Below are 24,260 nucleotides of genomic sequence, written 5' to 3'. Positions count from 1 at the left end.
AAATTAGTTGGTAAATATTACCTCGTTTTTATAATGTTTCAACTAGATTTTCTTTTAATATAAAATAAAATTCATCTATTGTTGGCTTTTTTATCCAATAATTAATTGAAGATAAATAATTTGTATATAAATTATCATATTTCACATTATATTCACCTATATTGAATATATTTCATAAAATCTAAAAAAAAATACAAATAATGTATTGAATATGAAAAGTACAAGCTTGAAACCCAGTGTGAAATAAAAAATAAATCCTCTTACCTTTTTCGTTATTTCTTCTATGCCTTTTGCTCTTTCTCCAAGCTCTCCCTGTAGGCCCTATATTATTATCCTCTCTACACTCTCAGCCACAGCTCACCTCAAGGAAAACCCAGTAAAACAGAGATGGGTCTCTCTACTACATTTCATTTATGGATGTTTTCCTTCCCATACTGAGTTACCTACTTACCTGGACTCGAAAAACCTTCTTCTTCCACTCAGAAGATGGCAATACAACAATATGAACAACAACACAATCACCCTTCGTTTCTGCTAGACACTCTCTACTGCGAAGAAGAGAAATGGGACGAAAGCGAAAATGATGTAGGTGAAGGTTTGGAAGAGAATTCTTCCATGGGATATAACAATGGCGGGAACCCTTCGTTTTTCCCACTTTCGGAGCAAGATTTGTTTTGGGAAGACGAGGAGCTTCTTTTACTCTTCGCTAAAGAAACAGAGCAGCAGCCGCCTTGTTTCGACGTGGGAACCGATGAGTATCTAGCAATGGCTCGGCGTGAGGCCTTGGAGTGGATTATCAAAGTCAATGCTCGCTACGGTTTCACCACTCGCACAGCCGTACTCTCCATTAACTATCTCGATAGGTTCCTGTGTAGCTTCGAGTTTCAAAGAGATAAGCCTTGGATGATCCAACTCGTGGCCGTCACTTGTCTCTCTTTGGCTGCAAAAGTTGAAGAAACACAAGTGCCTCTCCTTCTAGACCTGCAAGTTGAGGAAACAAAGTACGTTTCGAGGCCAAAACAATACAAAGAATGGAGCTTTTGGTACTCTCCACTCTGAATGGAAGATGCACCCAATTACACCGCTTTCATTTCTCGATCACATCATAAGAAGACTCGGGTTGAAAACCCATCTCCATTGGGAGTTTCTCAGGAGATGTGAGCGTCTCCTCCTCTCTGTAATCTCGGGTAACTTCATTTCCATTACAAAACAATATAACCCTTTTCTGCTTTCTGCCTGTTTTCTCATTTTTTCTCTCTTTTGGGTGTTTTTTTTAGATTCAAGATCTGTCCATTATCTTCCCTCTGAATTGGTCACTGCAACAATGATGAACGTTATAGACCAAGTTGAGCTTTTCAATCCTATTGACTACCAAAACCAGCTCCTGAGCGTTCTTAAAATAAGCAAGGTGGTTTGATTTGATCTTTCTGCCATTATTTGCATATGATTAAATGTTATTGATTTGGATTTATTGCTCCCCAGGAAAAGTAAATGACTGTTACAAGCTCATCCAAGGCAATGCATGTAAGAGGAAGCTAGACAAGGTTGCTCCTACTCCAAGTAGCCCTAGTGGAGTGATTGATGGTGCATTTGGCAGTGATAGCTCGAACGACTCATCGCCTGAGCCACCTTTTAAAAAGAGCAAAGCCCAAGAACAAGTAATGCGTTTGCCATCACTCAACCGAGTCTTCGTAGACATCATTGGCAGCCCTTAATCTCTCTTGCTCCAAAAATGATCTATATTTATGCTTATGTCCCATGCATTTTGGTTCAAGAAACGGAAAATGATGTGCATTGAAATTGAAGAATGTATGGAGCTTGTTTCTCTCTCTGTCTTTTTTTTTCATCTCTTTTCAAAGCAAATACTTTTATATGGACATATATGTTGAATCTTTTACCACATCATTATGTTAATAAATTTAGAAACAATTTTGTTTTATATTGATGATTTGTTTTGTCCAGATGTTATTGGTCTCATTAAGTTTAGAATTAGACCCATTTAGCAAGATAAAAAAAGACTGACAATCGTTTTCTTTATAAGCTATTTAATGTATACTGTGTTTGGTTATAGGAAATTATTGTCCGAGTGAGGAATATGTAATATACATTAAAAAAAACAAGGGGAAAGAAGAGTTTGTTTGTTGTTTGCTTGTGAGAGGAGAAATAAGTTGTCGGTCAGTAGGTTTGGTTTTAGACTTTTGGATTTGGAGTTTTTGACTTGACCTCGATTTAGGTGCTTTCTCTTTCATTTTAAATTTGAATATATACGTTTATAAAAAAATATATACATTATTAATAATTAAAAAATACTTTGAATATATATGATCTATTAATTCCCTAAACTAATTGATGAAATAATCAAATAATTAGAATAATATAATAACTCACTTTAAGACACAATAAATCATTTGTAAAATAATTTCACCGAAAAATGAAGGCGGGGCCAGTAAAGGACAGCGAAACTCACAAAATGCCTTTTTTGCTTACAATTTTGGCTGGTCGTAGACTTTAAACAAATTGGGGGATGTTTTCCTTCCTCAATCTCCCATTTTTTTCCTTTGCTTAAAACCAGATTAGACTTAACTCCCATAATCCCTTTCCAGCTTTATAATAATAAAGTAGCACTACAATTTATTCCTTTCTACTCTAAAGCTAAAATGTTCTTCTTCCCCACTTCTCCTTTTTCTTTCCCTTCTATAATTTTAGTTTTTCTTCTTCTCTTCAAAGTATTATTACTCTGAAGTCAATACTAAGTTATTGTAAAAAACTAACATTATCTAAACAATTATCATCGTTAATAGCAACCAAAATACTACGAGTCAAAGCCATTTCGCAGTGTTTCGGATGTGTTAAGTCTTCATAAAATTCATTACGTGATTGGATTCTTCATCAATTATTTTAGTTAGGTATGATCGAACACCTTAAATCTGATATGGATCTTATATTAAGATTAAGATTAGGCTCAAGAGTCGTTACACGTAGAAAAAGTTGAAACATTCTCACGACGTCAAAAGTTTGTACATAAAAGAGTTGCGATGTCTTGAAAGAAAATTGCCACAATGACGAAAATAATGTAAAGATGAATAAATGTGTGAAAACGATCAATATGCTCAAAATTAAAACCAAATCAAAATCAATTTACAGATTAAGGTTACATTTATTAACTAATTTCAAATTATGGATTAAATTAAATCAATTAAAATTTAGGCCAACTTTACTAATTAATTTTAATTATGGAGTAAATTAAAGTAATTAAGAAACTTAGCCAAATTCATTAACTAATTTCAAATTATGAACTGAATTAATTAATAAATTTAAGGTAAATTTAATAATTAATTTCACATTATGGACTATATTGATTTGAATTAAGAAACAAGGCTAAATTTATTATTCACTTTTAATTTCAAGGATCTAATCAAATACGTTCCAGAACTATAGGGCTACAATGCAATAAAAATCATACAAAAAAGGACTGAGTTCCAAGATCTAAAAAGGTAGGAGGGATCGAAATTGTAGTTTACCCAAAAATGTAAAAATAAAAAAACAAATATCTTAGGGAGCTCCACGTCAGGTAGGCGGTTCGACTGAAACGATGACATCTTGGGTCAAATCAAATCCCCTAAAATGACGTCATTTCAAAATATAATACTATTATTTTAATGGATATGTGTAGTTATATGACCATTATTTATTTATGCACCCAATTTGTAAACTCTTTAAGTTTTATATTATCTAGATCTAAACTAAATTGTCACATAATTTTATATTTATTAAAATATTTAACTGTTATTAATGTCATATTTTGTTTGAATTCATATTGTGATTTCAAATTAAAAAAAAATGTTTTTAAATTTAACTGTTGATTCAACGGTTTGATAGAACGTCTCAAATTCATCTAATGAAGATCGAATTCAGAATGTTATTTAAATTATTTAGAAAATAAACTATTTTTTTCGAATTAGATAATGGGTTATTATTTACATCAATACTTAAATTAACTATTGCATTCCCTTTAAAAATAGAATCTACGTATTACAAGAAAAAAGAATCCATTTATTAAAAAGGGCGCAGAACAATTTCTTTTACTTTTTTCGCGTGTTGGAATGGATGGTAATATTGGAGGCTTTGAATCTATAAAGATAGAGCATGCTTCTCCGCCTTTTATTTTTAACAGTATAATAATTATAAAATAATATATATTTAAGATTTTTCAGTTATTATTTTTCATAAAATAAAAGATTTATCTATCGTTAACAATACACACGTAATCTACATATACATCTACTTGAACACATATTTTTAAGAAAGAAATAACTCTACTTTTAATCATTGAAATCACTAAATGAATAATATTTTATTTTTGTATGCCAAAAAATAAGTAGTTATTACTTTATTTTCAAAGCTCAAAATCTTATCACAATTTTTCAATCTCCCCATATTATTATACACCAATTTTCGATATTGGGAGGCAAAATATTTGATACAATGAAACGTTGTCTTTGGGTCCCCCCCCCCCTCTACTTTATGATTGGTAAGTTGTATAATGTAGCAGATGCGTGCAAATGCTTATGATTGTGTTTTTCCCCAAAGGGAAACAGCTCGCTCCCAAACAGGCCTTTTCTTTAAACAGTAGAAATATATTTAAATGTTAATAGCGTCAAAAATAATATCGTTCGAAATAAGTTTTGATACATCATAAACAAATTAAGGAATATTGATCTTCGACAAAATATATTGAACCGAATTATAAGCAACATAGTCTCTCGGTTGAGTTGTATGTATCTATTAATATAATGATAGAATAAAAGAACGATCGTCTCTCTTTGAAAATTTCAAAATTTTATATATTTTTAATAAAATATTCTAATCCAATTTTTTTTATAAATTCATCATCTCAAAAAATATTATAAATTCACTGATCAATATAAAATTCTACATCTATCCCTATATTTATATATTATAATTTTATTTCAATATTTTAAGAATGAATTTTACCTGTTTATAAAATTTTAGATTTAAATGTAATTTAATATGGAGTGGCATGTACACACATCAGCAATAATTGTGGAATAATACTTGATAATCTTCTCTGACTTTGCCTTCTCTGCTCTTACTTAAATCACTTGGACCAAAACCCTTGATGATTCTCATGTATTCCTTTTGCGTATATATATTTGCTTACAGCTGTAAAGTTTAAAAAGCACAATAAAATTCAAAATATAAAGAAACAAACATGGGTTACTCTTTCCATGTTAGCTTCTTCAATCTTGTACCTGCACTTTTGGCTGTAAAGTTAAAAATACCTCAAACCAATTAACATCTTATCATCAAATTCAACGGGACTCAATTATTTTGTTTCCTTTCTCTTTGGATCTCTACCTATTAATCTGGATGTGAAAGTTAGTAATCAGATCATAAATGTGGTTTAATCAAAGTTTTACTTGTTATAAATGTGGGAAATGACAAACTCTGGCCTTACTATGAAAGTCTACCCCATGCCATTGTAAATTCAATGGCCTATAACCTATTAAACGGTCTCGATAATAAAAGAAGTATTATTCACTTTAGAAGTTACGAGTTCAAATGAATAAAATATGTGTCAAACTCGTAAGAAATATGTATGGGGATGGGGGACAAGAGAGGGAAAAGAAATAGAGTGGTGGCATGGACCCAATGCATTCAGAAAATGGAGCCCTTGCACATCAAAGACGTGAATCAAATAATGGTGGCAAGTCCTTGTTTACATCCCCTTGGGGTTACATACTTAATGTCCATCGGCATCCAATGTTTTGGCAGTTCTCCGCCAAATGCCAAAATCCTATACCCTTTGTAATGCAATGTAATGTAACCCTGTACAATCCGCTTCATCATTGTAGGAACATGTCTTCTAACCTTAAACCCCCTTCGGAGTATAAAATTATTCTAATCTTGAAAATATATTACCACATCAAAACAATGCGATTATTTCATTCAATTTTAGGATTATTAAATTTAATATAGATTCGTTAATTAAATTTGAATTCAACTCAATAATACCTTTGAAGAGCAACATCTGAAAACCACTATTCCTCTACCAGTCAAAAATCCAAGTCTATCCATCTATTACAAGAGGTTCCAGAGAACTCGACTCCTTTAAATATAAGTTTATAAGTTTTTTGAATCAACCAAAAATATATAGACAACTTTTAATAGACCCACGTGACTTGTTCGAATAAAATCTAAAATCTGACGACTAAATCTGTCTAGTCTGTCAGCCTATAAATAATCATAATGATCATAGGATTGACATGCATAATGAGAGTCACTATAAATACTCCTCAACAAATCCGAGAAGAAGGCCAACTCCTTTTACAATAAACACTCGTCTTTCTCCTTTACAAGTTTATGGTAAACCGATTTATATAAAAATATCGACCAATTGTCATTCTCACATCATATATAACTCTCCAACTAAACTAAAAGGAATAAATTGCTCAAGACCGACGACCTTTTATTACCATCAACATATATAACAAACTTTTACGGGAGTTGATTATCAAAGGTTGTAAGTTTGACCGAGGACTGAGCAAGAGGACATTGCAACTGTGTGATGAAAACTGAGCAACAGCTCATCGATTAGCTTGACTTGTCCGATTAATAAACAAGCCTATCTAACATACTAAATGAACTGACGCAACTGCTTCTCCACCTCTTGATTGGTTGCCCAACTTAGGACATCCACGTCTTGGGAATAATGACTACTCCATTAACTCTCAACTATTTATACCCCCAAAACACTTCAACCACCTCCCCATCTAAGCTTTTTGATTTATTGCTATGCCAATGCCTTGCTCTAGACTTGGCTTTTGGGCCTCGATACTCCCTTTTCATAGGCAGAGAAAAGGACAATTGGAGTATTGCAGGTTCTTAGGTCTTCCCACACATCCATCCACAATAACTTTGAACACGGAGTTTCGTTTTGGTACCACCTAGAGACAATAATGAGCATTTGAAGACGGAGTTGATGAACGTTTTAGTGGTAAATAGAATATTTTGTTTCTCGAGTATATATATTCAATTACCTGCGTGCGTAGGACATTTATGTATTTTCAATATTCAATTTTTTCATAGATATTATATTATGACCATATCAAATCATTACAACTTATATTTAGTGAGCGTAAACGATGTTTATTCTCACTCCTTTGTATCGAAGTGCAAATTGCCAACATTGAAACTTGTCCGTCCCGTCCGTCCCCACCTGCAAATATGTCTGGTTCCCAGACAAAGATTTTGAATATCTTTTTGCAGGCAAGAGGCTACAGAATTTCAAACAGGGTCTTGTTTGTGCCATAAAAGGTTTTTTTTTTAAGTTAATGCCCTATGTCCCAAACCAATCTTTTGCTACTGTAAGTAATAGCCATTTTCATCATATCAGATCCACTCCCTCTGTTTTTGATAGATATGCTTTTAGGCTTTAGCTGAACCGTGGACATAGACTTCAGTGGACATTATGGAAGACACAGATTCAGACCTGTTCACAACCAAAAAAGAAAAAACTTTAACCAAAAGGGACAACGAAAACTCCAAGCCAAACGGATTAACAAAGTCATTAACAGGGTGAAATTCTATTGCCCAACCATTTTACAAGCTGGTAAAAAGCCAATCATTTTAGAAAGTTCCAATATCAACTAAAACACAGTAATCACTAATCAATTGTTAACAATTCTGGATTATAGAAAGGGTTAATACCACAAAGGTCCCAAAACTATGGTTTAGATTTTAAATTAGTTCTTAAATTTCAACATCTTTAAAATATCAATATTATATCAAGCGAGTGAAAATCCCAAGTGACTAAGTGAGCAGCAGCACTGGCCTACAAAATAGTAATTTAAAACAGTGTGGCCATTGTTTCACAGACAGAATTTGATACTCACAATAATCTTCAAAATAGAAGGCAAAAGTCTTTTAGCAATGGAGTTATCACATTTTGATATAAAGGAAGTGGGTGTTTTAACCAATACAAGGAGATGAAGCCTTTGGATTTCTAGATTGACAAGAGCGCTGGACCACTTTCTTGTTTTTTTATTACTCGAGTGAAGGGAAACCCGTGACCATGATGCATAAAGATTTTATCACAAACATAGAGTACTTGAAGCCCATGGAAATTACTGGTAATAGTTCAACCTCACCTTTTAACTGTTCCTTTTACTAGCTTGAAAGTTGAATCATATGAAAATTTGATTGGTTTCGGGTCTGCACATATTTTTGTTATTAAATTATTATAAATTATTTATAAGAAATGATTTGCATGGTGCATTGAAGCATGATCCAGGTTTAGTCACACGTGGTGGTGTTATAAGGAATAATGTGGGAGAATAGACTGTGGGTTTCTCTAAAGCTATAGATTGTTGTTTGCAAATCATATTTTGCATTTCTGTTTGATGTGCAATTATAAAAAAGACACAAATGATTACTCATATCGAATTTTAAATATCGGAGAAGGGGATTAAGCCCTAGATCTAAGGTACCCACAAACAAGTTTTAACCAACCCCAAAGTGTTCTTATTGAAAAATACTGTAAAGCAACTTGTCCAAGATAGCTCAATAGTTCATGCCTGTCCTCATCTCCTGCAGCAATTTTAAGGGTATTTATTATCATACTTTGCAAAAACACAGTATCAAGTAAATGTACAAGAGCAATTATGATCAAACCCGAAACACCTTAAAAGTTTCCGTTTCTGGTTCCGATGGTGGAAGAACTTACTTCAGGGCATTGTTTTATGCAATAAGAATGCATCTTGCTGGGCATCCATCTGCATCAACCATCCTTAGCGGTAGGCAATGAACCATACTTCCCTGTCTCGATTCCATCAAGGTTAGACCTTCGACTAGAACAATTTCCTGTATAAAATATACCAGTTTCAATAATGCATTCCAACACTAGTCTTTAAACCAGAGTAATTGGGGTTAACAATTCAGTTCACATCTAAAATTAACAAGAGAAACCTCTTTATTCTTACCCTGCTTCTCAGGAATATAAGGTGAGTTGGGGCGGCATCAACATAGGCAGCAACAGATAGGTAATCAAGTCCTACAATTCATATAGACAGACCAATGGTTATTACCATAACAATGAGTTTGATCAACATATTTGCACCCACTGAACCAGAATTAGAACACAATCTATGGAACGTCTTGACCCCAACATGTCCTTGCTATCAAGAGAATCTGAAACCTTACCAACAAGTTTGATGTCGGTGTTATCGACCAACCACTGTGCCCCTTCCTTCTTAAACCCAGTGAAGTCTGAAGCAAACTTTGTTTTATGCATCAGCCTCCTAAACATCAAAGTTAACATATTTCCACTATCATGAAATTACACCATGTTTGATTCATATATGTATGATGCAGAGGTGGGCGCATGTATGTTCACCTGTCAGTATTAAGTGTTCTGAAAAGCACACGATGTACACCGCGGGGAATATTCAACGACTTCATGACTTCAGCTGTAGATAATCGTATATTAGTTGCTAATTACTATAACTAAACACAAATATAAGTTAAAAAAAATGGAATTTGTATGCAGAGAGATCTATTTTGTGATGTTCAACAGCCAAAACACTAAGTTGAAGTCGAAAGTATCCTTGATTGTAACTAGCAGACAAGATTTTTTATTAAACCAGTTATCACTGCATAAAAATCCCAGAAAAAGGAATGATTCTAGGGTGAGCTGAAGTGACATTTAGAACCCTAAAAGTTGTAGAAAATAAAACATGCATGAACATCAATGAAAGAAGGGGAAACCCCATCATACCAGTAATGTTCTGGTTTCTTGGAACATCAACAACTAGAGCAGGACCTATACATGCAAACAATAAAACATGAAAACCCATTAAAAGACAAAAGAAAACTACAAAAGAAAGAAAGAAATTTGTGGCATACTTATAATCTGAGTTTACCATTAAGTGTTTGCAGGCTAAGAGTAGTAACATCAAAGCCCTCCTCATAATACTTTTGGAAGAAGTGGCCAGGGGCATCAACATGAGTGCCAGTGTGGGTTCCCAACTTAAACTCAGATTCATTAGCCAAGGATCCATTCTTAATGCTTGAAACAAGCCGAATGAAGTGACCCAGCCCGTTCTTTGAGTTAAAAATTGGCAACTCGGATGTGATTTTGTGAGTTATATCAAAGATTTTGCCATTACCAGCACCATAACCTACAGCAGCACCGGCGAGGATGCTAAGAGAAAGCAACCCACAGGCACAAAGGAGCAGCAGGAGGATATTTTTGTTCATGTTTCTAAACATGGTAATAACTTCCGAAATGAACTAGTTTCAAGATAAAAAGCCGGTTCGAGTGTTTTGTAGTTGACAGCTAATAAATGAAGGAAAGAAAAGCATACACATGTTTTTGACTTTACAAAATTTTTGACTGGAATATATCTTGCCGACTACAGCCATCAAATTGAATAGAATATTTAGAAAATATTAGTACATTATTCTCTAGGAGCCGATTTTATTGTCTGTTCCCTTGTCTTCAATGGTTACGTGCTTCTTCGCTTTACTTTGATAAGGTTCGACAGCCAGTAAAAATAAGTTGATTGCGGCAAAATTCTTCTTTATTAAAATTTTAAAGAGTTAATAATTTATTAATCATTACTTCAAAACTAAATGTGAATTTAAATATAATATAAAATATATTAGAATAGATTAATTAAATTATAAATATATGTATACACCATATAAGTATTTATATTGAATATATAATTTGAATAAAATATTTTTTTAGCGCATCAAATCTAAATTATCTATATAAATATATAACTATTTATTTTTTGGTTCACATTATTTTTATGGTTTTTATAGTTTAACCAACAATATTTAATATATTGATTGATTATTTTAGATTAAGCTTTGCATAAAGTCATTATGAGAGCGATCTCAAACCAGTTTCAATTTAAACTCTTGACAGTACTTAAGGGATTTATCATACTAGACCAATTTATTGTTGATTTTTGATTCACATTATTTAAATGTATGTACTTATAATTTAATGGCAAGGTTTAAATATACTTTAGTATAAGTCGTCATGCAATACTGTTAGATTTGAATTGACCTTTTAAAGTTTAAACTAATGATTAGATTGACAAGAAGACTTGATTCATATAATATTATACTCTAAAGATTCAATCAAAACTCTTTTCAAGCTTTAGGGATTAATTTAGAGTCTAAACCACAATTTGATATGGGCCATTTGAAGGGTGTTATATTTAATTTTCTAGATATTGAAATCATGACATCAAAAACAGAAAAAAGTCATTCCAATGCAAAAAGTGATTGCAACTGTTTTCATTTGTGGAATGCATATATACTTTGGTCTTTCCTGGAATTAAAACGCTATGTAAACTTTTCATAAACATTGGTTTCCCAAAGATAAATCTGTGAAACAAATCATTTCCACCCCAATTCTGTTCAGTGACCAAAGATCTAGCAATGACATTCAGATGCGATAACCAAAGCCTTCAAGAAATATACTACGATACACGAAAAGTGTACTTCGACAAAACTAAATTTTGGTACCCGTAGCTACCTTCTAGTGTACGTAACGTAAGTCCATTATTTGCCTTATTCCTACCAATCGCCTCACCTTAGCATCGTCGTTGCCTGAAGAAAGCACCCACTTTTCTGAAGTCTTCGGTAATGACGGTGAAAACATAAACAGATTGGTCTAATTAACATGATAAGCATGTAGAATTTGTAAGAGGATAAGCCAACAGTAGCAACAATTCCATAACTAAAGCAAGAATGCGTGACTTACAAGGAGAATACATCATTTGATGAGAATGCATCTTGTTGGTGATCCTTCAGCACCAAGCAGTCTTAAAGGTAAGCAGTGAACCGAATATATTCCGGGCTGGACGTCATCAAGTTTTAGGCCTTCCACAAGAATAATATCCTGCAGTGGATGTCAAGAATTAGAAATTCGTGGGAGGTCACTGTTTATACCACATTTCTACCCCGGAATCGGATTTTCTTGCAGCAACAGAACAGAGGAGACTTACTAATACACGTGCAGGAGGAAAAGGAAACAAAAAATGGAACCCGAACTTGGAGCAGATGTATCATTCTCAACTAGCTAATCAATTTTAATGTGTTCAGAATTTAAATACATTAGAAAATCCTTTCTAAGTTTTACCTATATCAGATGTAGAAGAGTTGCAACGCACAACACTACCAAGTCAAGTGACCCCAATCGACTAGACCAGCATTGCAATTTAATGAGAAACCTAAGTATTGTCCCTGACACTTTGTTCATCCAAGAATGATGGTTCAGTGAGTCCAGGTCGAACTAAGGAACGAGAAGAGGAACAAGCCATTGATCACTTATATCGAAGACATAATAGAATCAAGTAATCCAAACACAACCATTCATGAACTTATAATGCAGGAAATCAAATTTTACTCGGCGACAATATGAACTGATCATACTGGAAAATATCAAGTTCAGCCATGCAAGAAATCATTATCAAAATCACAAACACAGAATCTAGTTACACAAAAGATGATGATTCTTACCCGCCCTTCCAGGAAAACTAAATGAGATGGAATCAAATCATCAAAGGCAGCAACAGATAAGTAATCGATTCCTGAATTTTCAGAATAGAAAGAAAAACGTCAAAAAAAATAGCAAGCAAGAACCAAACTATATAAAAGTTGCAAGAATTTTGAAGGCAATTATCTCACCAAGAAGTTTGATGTCAGTGTTTTTAACCAACCACTCTGCCCCATCCTTCATAAACCCCACATAGCTTGTATCGAACTCTTTTTGAAACATTAGCCGCCTGTACAGATTAAAGTTCAGAATTTGCCTTTTCTTTTAACTATGAAAGCTGCTTAATCACTCCATGGAGTTCTCATGTAATTACCTGTCAGTATTTAAGGTTCTGAAAATAACTCTGCGTACTCCCTTGGGTATTTTCAAAGACTCCATAACCTCAGCTATAATTAGAAAGAAAAAAAGTATATATGAAAAAGAAAACCCAGAAATTTTATGGAAAATAAGAGCCAAAGAAACAAACCAGTTATGTTTTTATCCCTTGGAACATCAATCAACAGCGCTGGGCCTATAAGGTGAATTTCCAACCAAAAAAAAAGAAGAATAAGAAGTTAATTATATCAAATATGTGATTTTATTTAATATTAGTTACCATTAAGTACTTCCAAATCGAGGGTATCGACATCAAAGCCGGCATCGAAGTAACGATCGATGACGTGTCCGGGAGCGTCAAGGTGGGTGCCGGTGTGAGTGGGAAGTTTCATCTCCGAATTATTTGCGAGGGAACCGTTCTTCATGCTTTTAGGCAACCAAAGGAACTGTCCTATTCCGTCTTTGGATTCCCATGAGGGCATGTCGACGGTGTACCTATGGCTGATGTCGAATATCTTGCCGTCACCGTAGACTTCGCGACGGATGGGAACCGGATTCTCGTCTCCTCCGGATAGGCCACAATCAGTGGTGGAACCAATTCCGGGGATGGGAGGGTAAGGGGTTGTGGAGGTGGCAGTGGTGGAGGCTAAGGCGGGTGAGAAGAGGAGGAGGAGGAGGTGGAGGAGGCAGAAGGGAGTCATTGTTGAAGACGGAATTGGGAAGTGAAGTGAAGTGAGTTCGAAAATTTTATTTTATGAAGCATGGTTGCTTTTAGAATAGTGCGCTCGTGTCATTGGCTTCATGTGACGGCAATCACGCGCTTTTCAGAGAGCGTGGTATCAGTTTAGATTTATTTTTGGAGTTAAGAGTAGAACCTAAACATTCTATTTCAATAAAAATACGAACTAAACGATCTCGTTTGAGTACCGTTTATGTGGAGGTGTTATTGTCACAATATTAAAGGTTTTTAATAATATATTATTTTAAATTTATTTTAGATTTATAAAAAATAAAATATATATAGTAAATTTTGTATTTAGTCACCCACTTATTTTGATGATTTTATTTTGATCACCCAACTTTTTTTTAAAGTATATCTAATGTTACATCTTAATGTTGTTTTGATCATCAACTCTTAAAAATATTAACGATGATATTAATGTGTTACCATAAGATAATACCATATCAATATTGAAAAAACATAAAAAATTGCAATGTCAACAATTTTATTCATTTTTAACAATGAATTACCAAACCATAATCAAAATGTACCGTTAAGTATAATTTTTAAAAAAATTAGATGACCAAAACATAACTATAAGAATAAATAAGTGACTAAATACATAATTTACCAAATTAATCAAATACTTTATACAACTAATGTAAAAATTAAAAGATAATGTTATTTTTTTACAGAACTTGAATTCAAGTAACTGCATTGTATGATGTATACATTATTATATATTAAAAAAATTATAAACATATATTATCTTATAATTATTTTATACTGTAACACCCTTAACCCGTATATGTCTCGATATACGAGTTAAAGATGTCACATCAAACTGAAAACATTTACTGAACTGAAATTTCCGTAAAAAAATGTTTCTTTTTAAAATATTATTGTTATAACTTTAAAAATCTATTTTAAAGTATATTTCAGATTATAATTTATTTCTTTATTACAGGAAAATAAATTCATTATTTATTCAGTAATTTTACTAAACCATGTCTTTTCGTAAAACCTTTTAAAAACATAATAATGTAATAAATTCTTGTCATGCATAGTTACCGATCAAACTAAACTAAGTAAAATAAACTAAAATAGTTCTAGTTTACTATTACAATTATTTAAAATAAATACGATAATTAGAAACTACTGACATAATTATACATGTCACTATAAGTCAAAAGAAACATCATAGATGTCTTACTGATACTGATGATATGTATGTCTTTCCAAAAGATGCTCTGTAGCTCCTTATTGATCGTACTTATCCTTACTATAACCTACGCATGAGAATCATCACGCGCTAAGTATAACTTAGTGAGGCAGTAATACTAAAGGTGAGAATAATTAAATAAAATATCAAAATATATAAAATCATTAAAATAAAACAGACTGAAATTCTTCAGAACATTCCAACCAGATATCTCATGTTGAACTTTATCATAAATCTGCAAATAATCATCTGATAATTTTCACAAGATCATACATAATCAGATCAGACATAATAATCAGTTCATAATTCTTTGTAGTAAGACACTTTTCAGAACTTTCTTATTTCATTTTTATAGCCCAAAGTATATTTTAAGAGAATATAAGATACGTGAGTCAGACGAGTGTGCGCAATACAGATATCAGATCATCAGTCGGAACAGATAAGCACACACAGTGCTCTCACGACAGAAATAACAATATGCACACCAGGTGCATTCAGATCAGAATATATATATACTAGTGTACACTCCGGTACACCACAGTATATCAAAATCAGAACAGATAATCACTCCACCTCATGGAGTGCCAATTGTACCTTTGACTCTCAATATAACATACAGTGGCTTTTAGTTCATTTCTTAACCATTTGATAAACATCATATCATAGTCGAAAATATACTTAATTCATATTCTTAAAATGTGACATGGACAGTTCATGTCCAAAAACTTTCATAAAACTTATTAAAGAAATTATGGATATAATTTCATAATCAAAACATAATTAATATCTTTGAAATAAACAATGTGAGGTTGACTTATGGCAAGTCGTCCTCGATCAAAATAATTAAATAAATAAATTGCACTCACCTTTGCCTCACTTAAGAACTTGTATACGATAATACTAGTCACAAGCTTTGTCCTTTCCTTTCAGATTGTTCGGATTGCTAGTTTTATTGTAATCTGACAGTACCAAATTAAACACAAAATGTTTAAACTACATATTACTATCGTTCTAACATAAGCTCATTTTTGACATTTGAGAATCTATAAAATAAAATCGATAATTAAATCGATATCAACCTAACTCATAACTCCATTATAACTTCAAATTTCTCAAAACACTTATTCAATTCCACAAATAATTATTCCCAACATGATCTTCAACTTTTACCAATTATAAAATCAAACCACATATTTTAAATTCTTTCCAGAATTAAACTCAACTTTTCTTTTAATTTCATAATAGATCTTCACTATTATGACCATTTCCCATAAATATATAAAATTTCCAGCAACTAAAATAAAAGTTCAAATCAATACTTCAACCTTACAACTTGATAAACTTGAAATTCAATCCCAACTTAATACTTAAACTCCAAAAATCACCACACTTTCCAAAATTTCCAGAATTATTCTAACTCACCCAAATGGTACTTTTACATTTAAAAATTACTCTTCATCTTCTAATCCATTTCAACTTAAATTCTAAAGTTTCCATATTCAGACAACTTGCACTACCTTTAAAGAATCAATATTCTGTATTGATACACTCACTGAAATTTAATTCCGTTTCTTCCATTTAAAAATATACTCGAATATGAATCTATCCATATAAATAACTCCTTCTAATTCAATCTGTACAATTTATGGTGAATTTTCAAAGTTGACTGACAAAATCTGTTTTATGCAGAATCTGCTGCCCGTTTTTCTGACCTTTCTTCAGTTAAAAATTCACATCTTTTTGTATACACCTTTAAATTGATCCCCGTTTGTTTTAAACAAAACTAGATTGATATATGAACATAATATATAAAAAAATCACCTCCAAATAAGTTTTATAGAATTTCTGGTGAATTTTCAAACTCACTGCCAGATTCGAAAATCTAAACTGTTTTCATTAATTTGCATCATTGGTTCTTCTTCAATTCTTACAACACTTCTAATATCAAGAATTGATCTTTAATCATAAAAATCACACTTCCCCTTCATCAATATCTTACCAACTTGAGCATAAAACATGAAGATTTTTATGCCAAATGAAAGAGAAATTCATGTAGGTTATTTTATCTTTAATAACCTAACTTAAAATTCTAATAAAATGAACCAAAAATTTAAAAGTAAATCCTCTCACCTTGTAATTTGAGTCTCACGGCTGCTGGAGAAAGAAGAAACTGAAATTTTCTTCAATTTGCTAGACCTTATCCCTTAATACACATGTCATTATATAATAATATAAATGAATATTAAATTCATTTAATACACTTTACCATGTTGCCTTTAATAAATCTTGAAAATTACCAAATGCCATTGTATTATCTTTCAATAAAATATTCCTTGGTCAAAGATGATACAACTTGACTTTGACTTTCGAAATTGACTATGCAATTTTCAAAAATTGCATTTTAGTCACTAAAATTCCATTGTTCGGTCAAATCTGAAAAATTGCACTGTTCTGAGCCAAATTTCTCTGATCGAAAATATGAAAATAATATTTCCAACCATTTTATAACATCCTTCAAATTTTCGTAAAATTCCGGTTCGATCCGATTATCTGATTTCAATACCGAAATTTACTACTTTATAGCTTTTATCACAATTCTCGTACCAAAAATATGATTCTCACGAAAATCCTTGTTTTAGACCAACTTATTCATTTCCGGGCTAAACTATATAATTTTTTTTTCAAAATTGTACTTTAATCACAAAACTTTCAAAACTTACATTTTAGTCACTAGACAAATTTTGGGGTATTACAATTCCTCCCCCCTTAAATAAAATTTATCCTCGAATTTTCCATATGTATTTACATACCTGAATTAAATAGATGAGGAAACTTTTTCTTCATGTCTTCTTCTCGTTCCCAAGTTGATTCCTCAACTTTATGGTTTCGCCAAAGAACTTTTACTAATGAAATCGTCTTACTTCTTAGTTCTTTGACTTCATGTGCTAAAATCTTTACTAGCTCCTCTTCGTATGATAAATCTGGCTGAATCTCAATTTCCTCCCGTATAACTACATGTGAAGGATCTGATCGATATCTTCGAAGCTTTGATACATGAAATACATTATGAATCTTGTCCATATCTGGAGGTAACGCCAATTGATAAGCTACTGGTCCAACTCTCTTTACAATCTCGTATGACCCGATAAATCTTGGACTCAATTTCCCTTTTCGTCCAAATCTTAGAATCTTTTTCCAAGGTGACACCTTAAGAAATACCTTATCACCCACTTGATATTCAATCTCTTTTCTTTTTAAATCAGCATAAGATTTCTGTCTATCAGCTGCTATCTTGAGATTAACTTGGATTACTTTCACTTTGTCTTCCACCTCCTTAATTAGATCTGGACCAATTACATCTCGATCTTTTAATTCGTACCAATTCAGTGGTGTTCGACATTTTCTTCCATACAATGCTTCAAAAGGAGCCATTTTGATACTTGATTGATAAGTGTTATTATAAGCAAACTCTGCTAAAGGCAAATACTTTTCCCACGATCCTTTAAAATCAATAACACACGCCCTTAGCATGTCTTCAAGTATCTGAATAGTTCTTTCAGATTGACCATCTGTCTGAGGATGATAAGATGTGCTGAAATTTAGTCTGGTTCCCAATGCCTCATGCAAATACTTCCAAAATCTCGAAGTGAATCTCGGATCTCTATCGGAAACTATCGAAATGGGTATTCCATGAAGTCATACTATTTCTCTGATATATAACTCAGCATACTTGTTCATAGAATAATCTTCTCGAACTGGGATAAAATGTGTTGTCTTTGTCAATTTATCCACTATCACCCAGATCGAATCTTTCTTACTAGGTGTCAAAGGTAAACCTGTCACAAAATCCATGGTAACCGGTTCCCATTTCCATCGAGGAATTGAGATAGGTTGTAACAACCCCGAAGGTACTTGGTGTTCTGCTTTTACCTGCTGACAGGTTAGACATTTAGAAACAAACTCAGTGATAGCTCTTTTCATACATGCCCACCAATACTGACTCTTTAAATCTTGATACATTTTGTTTCCTCCTGGATTCATAGTCAAAGGACTATAATGAGCTTCAGAAAGAAGATATTTCTTCAGTTCTTCATCATCGGGTATGTAGATTCGATTCCGATAATACAAACATCCATCATACTTAATTTCAAAATATGTCATTTCTCCTTTATTTGCTTGTTTCATTTTATCTAAACACTTCTTATCTTTATTCTGAAGATCCTTGATATGATCTAATAGGGCGGGTCTCAATCTCAATTCTGCAATCAATGCACCATCATCTTTCATTGATAGTCGTGCATCTAACGCCCTCATAGCAGCAAAGGTTTTTCAGCTAAGTACTTCAGCTACCACATTAGTCTTCCCAGGATGATAATCAATAATCACATCATAGTCTTTGAGAAGCTCAATCCATCTTCTTTGTCTTAGATTTAACTATTTCTGAGTGAGCAAATATTTTAAACTCTTATGATCTGTATAAATATAACATCGCTCACCATATAAATAGTGGCGCCATATTTTTAGAGCAAACACTATAGCTGCTAGCTCCAAATCATGTGTCGGATAATTCCGTTAGTGCGTCTTTAACTGCCTTGAAGCATAGGCTATTACTTTACCTTCTTGCATTAAAACACATCCCAAACCATTATGGGATGCATCACTGTAGATTACATAATATTTTCCTGACTCTGGCTGTACTAATACCGGTGCCTCAGTCAGAATCTTTTTAAGCTTCTCAAAACTTTCTTGACACTTTTCATTCCAAACGAATGGTACATCCTTTCGAAGTAGTTTGGTAAGTGGAGATGCAATTATTGAAAAATTCTTCACAAATCTCCGATAATATCCAGCTAACCCCAAGAAACTTCGGACTTCTGAAACATTTTACGGAGGTTTCCACTCCACTATATCTTGTACCTTCTTGGGATCTACTCTAATTCCTTCTGCTGAAATCACGTGACCCAGAAAGGCAACCTCTGATAGCCAAAATTCACATTTTGACAATTTAGCATATAACTTTTATTTCCCAACGTATGTAGTACGATATGGATTTGTGTGTCGTGTTCTTCTATAGTCTTCGAATACACCAAAATATCATCAATGAACACAACCACAAATTGATCCAAATACGACTGAAATACTCAATTCATCAAATCCATAAATACTGCTGGAGCATTGGTTAGTCCAAACGGCATCACGACAAACTCATAATGACCATATCGAGTTCTGAAAGCCGTCTTTGGAATATCTTCCTCTTTTATCTTTAGCTGATGATACCCTGATCGAAAATCAATTTTCGAAAATATTAAAGCACCCTTGAGCTGATCAAACAGATCATCGATCCTTGGAAGAGGTTATTTATTCTTCACCGTCACCTTATTCAGTTTACGATAATCTATACATAATCGCATCGAGCCATCTTTCTTTTTAACAAAAAGTACTGGTGCACCCCAAGGAGATACACTCGGTATAATAAAACTCGATCTAATAGCTCCTGTAATTGCGCCTTTAGTTCTCTGAGTTCCGTTGGAGCCATCCTATATAGAGCCATTGAAATAAGAGATGTACCCGGGAAAACTTCAATTTTAAATTCCACTTCTCGATCAGGAGGTAATCCGGGTAAATTATCAGGAAATACATCTGAAAATTCTCAAACTGTCGGAATATTCTCTAATCGAATTTCAGATGTCCGGGTATCGTGCATATTTGCTAAGAAAACTGTGCAACCTTTTTCCATCAATTTCATTGCCGTAAAGGTTGATATTACATTAGGCAAAGACCCCGCTTTTTCTCCAATTACTATTATCTCGGTACCCTCTGCATCCTTTATAAATAATCGCTTCATGCGACAATCTACCAACCATAATACCGAGATAACCAATCCATGCCCAATATAATCTCAAACTCATCAAACGGTAACTCCAAAAGATTCGCTAGGAATATAACCCCTTTAATCTTTAGCGAACAATTTCTGCTAATCCTTGTGACTCTAACACTATGACCCAGTGGATTTATAGCTATCATATCACTATTAATGGGTTCTAACGGAATATTCTTATTTTTAACTAATTCTGAACTAACATAGGAACGCGTAGAACCCGAATCAATCAAAACAAATACAGGCTCATCATAAAGATAGAAAGTACATGCTATGATCTCTGGGTCGTCACGATCATCATTAGTCTTGATGTTATAAATTCTCGCTGGAGCACGAACGTCGGACTGAGAGGTTGTCTCAGAGTACCCCCTCCCTCTACCTCTGCCTCTGCCTCTATCGCCTCTCTGAGATACTGCTACAGACCTTTCTGTCTGCACTGATCTCTCCCCAATTAAAGGGCAATCTCTGACAAAGTGATTGGTATCTCCACAACGGAAACAAGCTCCAGTCTTCATTCTACAAACTCCAGGGTGATTTTTACCACAATACTGACATGGCAATATCTGATCCTGTGATCGAGCTGATCTACTGGCTCCTGAAACTGTCATCTGAGTCTGTCGGCCTTTTTCTTTTGCCTCAAATCCTTTACGACTAGAAGCACCACTTTCAGTTTTATTTTGATATCGATAACCAGAACCTCGACCTCTTTTAGACTGAAAAGATGACGATGAAACTTCCTGAAAAGTGGTCAAGTTCACAGCCAACAGAAGTTCCTTGAGTCTGGGACGAAGACCTCGAATAAATTTTTGACATATATCTCTTTCAGTGGGAATCATCTCTGAGGCATATCGAGCAAGTTTATTAAACTCACATTCATAATCGTACACCGATTTACCACCCTGAATCAGATTAAAGAAATCATGCTTCATCTGAGTAATAAACTGCTCTCCAATATATATTTCTTCTGAAATGCTTCTAAGAAAAACCGCCATATGATCTGATCTGGAGGAACACGTGTCGTCACGTTCGTCCACTATATACGAGCCTGACCTCATAATAATGAAACTACTCCCTCAAATCTTTCATCATCGGAACAGTTAAAACTGTCCAACATTATTTTTACATCATTCAACCACATATTTGCTTCTATTGGGCCTTCATTTGATTTGCCTTTAAATTCTACAGCTCCTAAACTTTTTTAATTCTTTCGGAACCGATATTCTCAGAACTGGAGGGAGAGGTGGGGGCGAAGGAAGAGGAGGTGCTGCTGCCGGCTGATATCGAGCCAGTATAGCCTCTAGAGCTTGTAAGAAAGTTCTTTGATCTGGAGTGGGTACTCCTTGATGTACATGCTCTCCCTGACGTTGAGGTACGTGCTCTACTTCGTTACTACTCCCACTACTAGTTCCCTCGGGAACCTCTTATTCGGTGGCCTGTCTTTTGCCTTCCGAACCCGACATCTAAACAAAAGCACAAATTTACGTTAGTAAGGAGCAGCATCATAAATAAAATCATCATACCATAACATATCAGTAATTTCGACATCCTAGTGGCATGTGCATATTTTTGATATATTATAGGCTCGGTTTAGGACGAGAATCGGCTAAATCTGTAGCTCTGATACCAATAAATGTAACACCCTTAACCCGTATATGTCTCGATATACGAGTTAAAGATGTCACATCAAACTGAAAACATTTACTGAACTGAAATTTCCGTAAAAATTTGTTTCTTTTTAAAATATTCTTGTTCTAACTTTAAAAATCTATTTTAAAATCTATTTCAGATTATAATTTATTTCTTTATTACAGGAAAATAAATTCATTATTTATTCAGTAATTTTACTAAACCATGTCTTTTCGTAAAACCTTTTAAAAACATAATAATGTAATAAATTCTTGTCATGCATAGTTACCGATAAAACTAAACTAAGTAAAATAAACTAAAATAGTTCTAGTTTACTATTACAATTTATTTAAAATAAATATGATAATTAGAAACTATTGACATAATTATACATGCCACTATAAGTCAAAAGAAATATCATAGATGTCTTACTGATACTGATGATATGTATGTCTTTCCAAAAAATGCTCTGATAGCTCCTTATTGATCGTACTTATCCTTACTAGAATCTACGCATGAGAATCATCACGCGCTAAGTATAACTTAGTGAGGCAGTAGTACTAAAGGTGAGAATAATTAAATAAAATATCAAAATATATAAAATCATTAAAATAAAACAGACTGAAATTCTTCAGAACATTCAAACCAGATATCTCATGTTGAACTTTATCATAATCCTACAAATAATCATCTGATAATTTTCACAAGATCATACATAATCAGATCAGACAGAATAATAAGTTCATAATTCTTTGTAGTCAGACACTTTTCAGAACTTTCTTATTTCATTTTTATAGCCCAAAGTATACTTTAAGAGAATATAAGATACGTGAGCCAGACGAGTGTGCGCAATACATATATCAGATCATCAGTCGGAACAGATAAGCACACACAGTGCTCTCACAACAGAAATAACAATATGCACACCAGGTGCATTCAGATCAGAATATATATATACTAGAATACACTCCGGTACACCACAGTATATCAAAATCAGAACAGATAATCACTCCACCTCATGGCATGCCAATTCTACCTTTGACTCTCAATATAACATACAGTGGCTTTTAGTTCATTTCTTAACCATTTGATAAACATCATATCATAGTCGAAAATATACTTAATTCACATTCTTAAAATGTGACATGGACAGTTCATGTCCAAAAACTTTCATAAAACTTATTAAAGAAATTATGGATATAATTTCATAATCAAAACATAATTCATATCTTTGAAATAAAGAAGGTTTATCGCAAGTCGTCCTCGATCAAAATAATTAAATAAATAAATTGCACTCACCTTTGCCTCACTTAAGAACTTGTATACGATAATACTAGTCACAAGCTTTGTCCTTTCCTTTCAGATTGTTCGGATTGCTAGTTTTATTGTAATCTGACAATACCAAATTATAACACAAAATGTTTAAACTACATATTAGTATCGTTCTAACATAAGCTCATTTTTGACATTTGAGAATCTATAAAATAAAATCGATAACTAAATCGATATCAACCTAACTCATAGCTCCATTATAACTTCAAATTTCTCAAAACACTTATTCAATTCCACAAATAATTATTCCCAAAATGATCTTCAACTTTTACCAATTATAAAATCAAACCACATATTTTAAATTCTTTCCAGAATTAAACTCAAATTTTCTTTTAATTTCATAATAGATCTTCACTATTATGATCATTTCCCATTAAATATATAAAATTTCCAGCAACTAAAATAAAAGTTCAAATCAATACTTCAACCTTACAACTTGATAAACTTGAAATTCAATCCCAACTTAATACTTAAACTCCAAAAATCACCACACTTTCCAAAATTTCCAGAATTATTCTAACTCACCCAAATGGTACTTTTACATTTAAAAATTACTCTTCATATTCTAATC

At 33.1% G+C, this 24,260-nt stretch overlaps 3 protein-coding genes and 1 pseudogene across 4 annotated transcripts; 1 reads left to right on the top strand and 3 right to left on the bottom strand.

Annotated features, from left to right (window-relative positions):
- The first annotated feature begins 235 nt into the window (after positions 1–235).
- On the top strand, positions 236–1,797 carry LOC120179301 (annotated as a pseudogene).
- A 6,658-nt stretch (positions 1,798–8,455) lies between these two features.
- LOC120179296 (cyclase-like protein 2) lies at positions 8,456–10,334 on the bottom strand. 2 transcript variants are annotated; one of them, XR_005521606.1, is made up of 7 exons: positions 9,942–10,334; positions 9,797–9,841; positions 9,416–9,488; positions 9,223–9,320; positions 9,003–9,073; positions 8,704–8,883; positions 8,456–8,610 (listed from the first exon to the last, which is right to left on the bottom strand). XR_005521606.1 is itself a non-coding variant. In XM_039184929.1 (7 exons), the coding sequence occupies exons 1-6, from the start codon at positions 10,288–10,290 to the stop codon at positions 8,761–8,763; spliced, it is 759 nt and encodes a 252-aa protein (XP_039040860.1). In that variant the 5' UTR covers positions 10,291–10,334; the 3' UTR covers positions 8,456–8,610; positions 8,747–8,760. The 2 variants fall into 2 exon arrangements, 1 of the variants encoding a protein (XP_039040860.1); XM_039184929.1 differs by having other exon boundaries at positions 8,747–8,883.
- A 1,290-nt stretch (positions 10,335–11,624) lies between these two features.
- LOC120179280 (cyclase-like protein 2) lies at positions 11,625–13,626 on the bottom strand. Its single transcript, XM_039184916.1, has 7 exons — positions 13,191–13,626; positions 13,062–13,106; positions 12,909–12,981; positions 12,727–12,824; positions 12,559–12,629; positions 11,801–11,938; positions 11,625–11,646 (listed from the first exon to the last, which is right to left on the bottom strand). The coding sequence occupies exons 1-6, from the start codon at positions 13,609–13,611 to the stop codon at positions 11,813–11,815; spliced, it is 834 nt and encodes a 277-aa protein (XP_039040847.1). The 5' UTR covers positions 13,612–13,626; the 3' UTR covers positions 11,625–11,646; positions 11,801–11,812.
- A 4,923-nt stretch (positions 13,627–18,549) lies between these two features.
- LOC120179386 lies at positions 18,550–21,723 on the bottom strand. The gene is made up of 3 exons (XM_039184993.1): positions 20,935–21,723; positions 20,295–20,390; positions 18,550–18,783 (listed from the first exon to the last, which is right to left on the bottom strand). The coding sequence occupies exons 1-3, from the start codon at positions 21,721–21,723 to the stop codon at positions 18,550–18,552; spliced, it is 1,119 nt and encodes a 372-aa protein (XP_039040924.1).
- Positions 21,724–24,260: the final 2,537 nt, after the last annotated feature.

The sequence above is a fragment of the Hibiscus syriacus genome, unplaced genomic scaffold (assembly GCF_006381635.1).
Source record: "Hibiscus syriacus cultivar Baekdansim isolate YM2019G1 unplaced genomic scaffold, ASM638163v2 tig00112411_pilon, whole genome shotgun sequence".
Lineage (NCBI taxonomy): Eukaryota > Viridiplantae > Streptophyta > Magnoliopsida > Malvales > Malvaceae > Hibiscus > Hibiscus syriacus.
Note: the sequence above shows the minus strand (reverse complement) of the source record. Positions and strands in the feature narration are given on the sequence as shown.

What these genes read in the sequence shown, in the direction of transcription:
- LOC120179296 (XM_039184929.1), bottom strand. Translation starts at nt 10,290, where the DNA reads ATGTTTAGAAACATGAACAAAAATATCCTCCTGCTGCTCCTTTGTGCC. An exon ending in TAGCCTGCAAACACTTAATG is followed by an intron (nt 9,842 to 9,941) that starts GTAAACTCAGAT and finishes TTGCATGTATAG; the next exon opens with GTCCTGCTCTAGTTGTTGAT. An exon ending in AAGAAACCAGAACATTACTG is followed by an intron (nt 9,489 to 9,796) that starts GTATGATGGGGT and finishes GATTATCTACAG; the next exon opens with CTGAAGTCATGAAGTCGTTG.
- LOC120179280 (XM_039184916.1), bottom strand. Translation starts at nt 13,611, where the DNA reads ATGACTCCCTTCTGCCTCCTCCACCTCCTCCTCCTCCTCTTCTCACCC. An exon ending in CGATTTGGAAGTACTTAATG is followed by an intron (nt 13,107 to 13,190) that starts GTAACTAATATT and finishes TTCACCTTATAG; the next exon opens with GCCCAGCGCTGTTGATTGAT. An exon ending in AAGGGATAAAAACATAACTG is followed by an intron (nt 12,982 to 13,061) that starts GTTTGTTTCTTT and finishes TTCTAATTATAG; the next exon opens with CTGAGGTTATGGAGTCTTTG.
- LOC120179386 (XM_039184993.1), bottom strand. Translation starts at nt 21,723, where the DNA reads ATGGCGGTTTTTCTTAGAAGCATTTCAGAAGAAATATATATTGGAGAG. An exon ending in CGGGTTCTACGCGTTCCTAT is followed by an intron (nt 20,391 to 20,934) that starts GTTAGTTCAGAA and finishes GGCTCTATATAG; the next exon opens with GATGGCTCCAACGGAACTCA. An exon ending in TATCTCCTTGGGGTGCACCA is followed by an intron (nt 18,784 to 20,294) that starts GTACTTTTTGTT and finishes ACCTGTCAGCAG; the next exon opens with GTAAAAGCAGAACACCAAGT.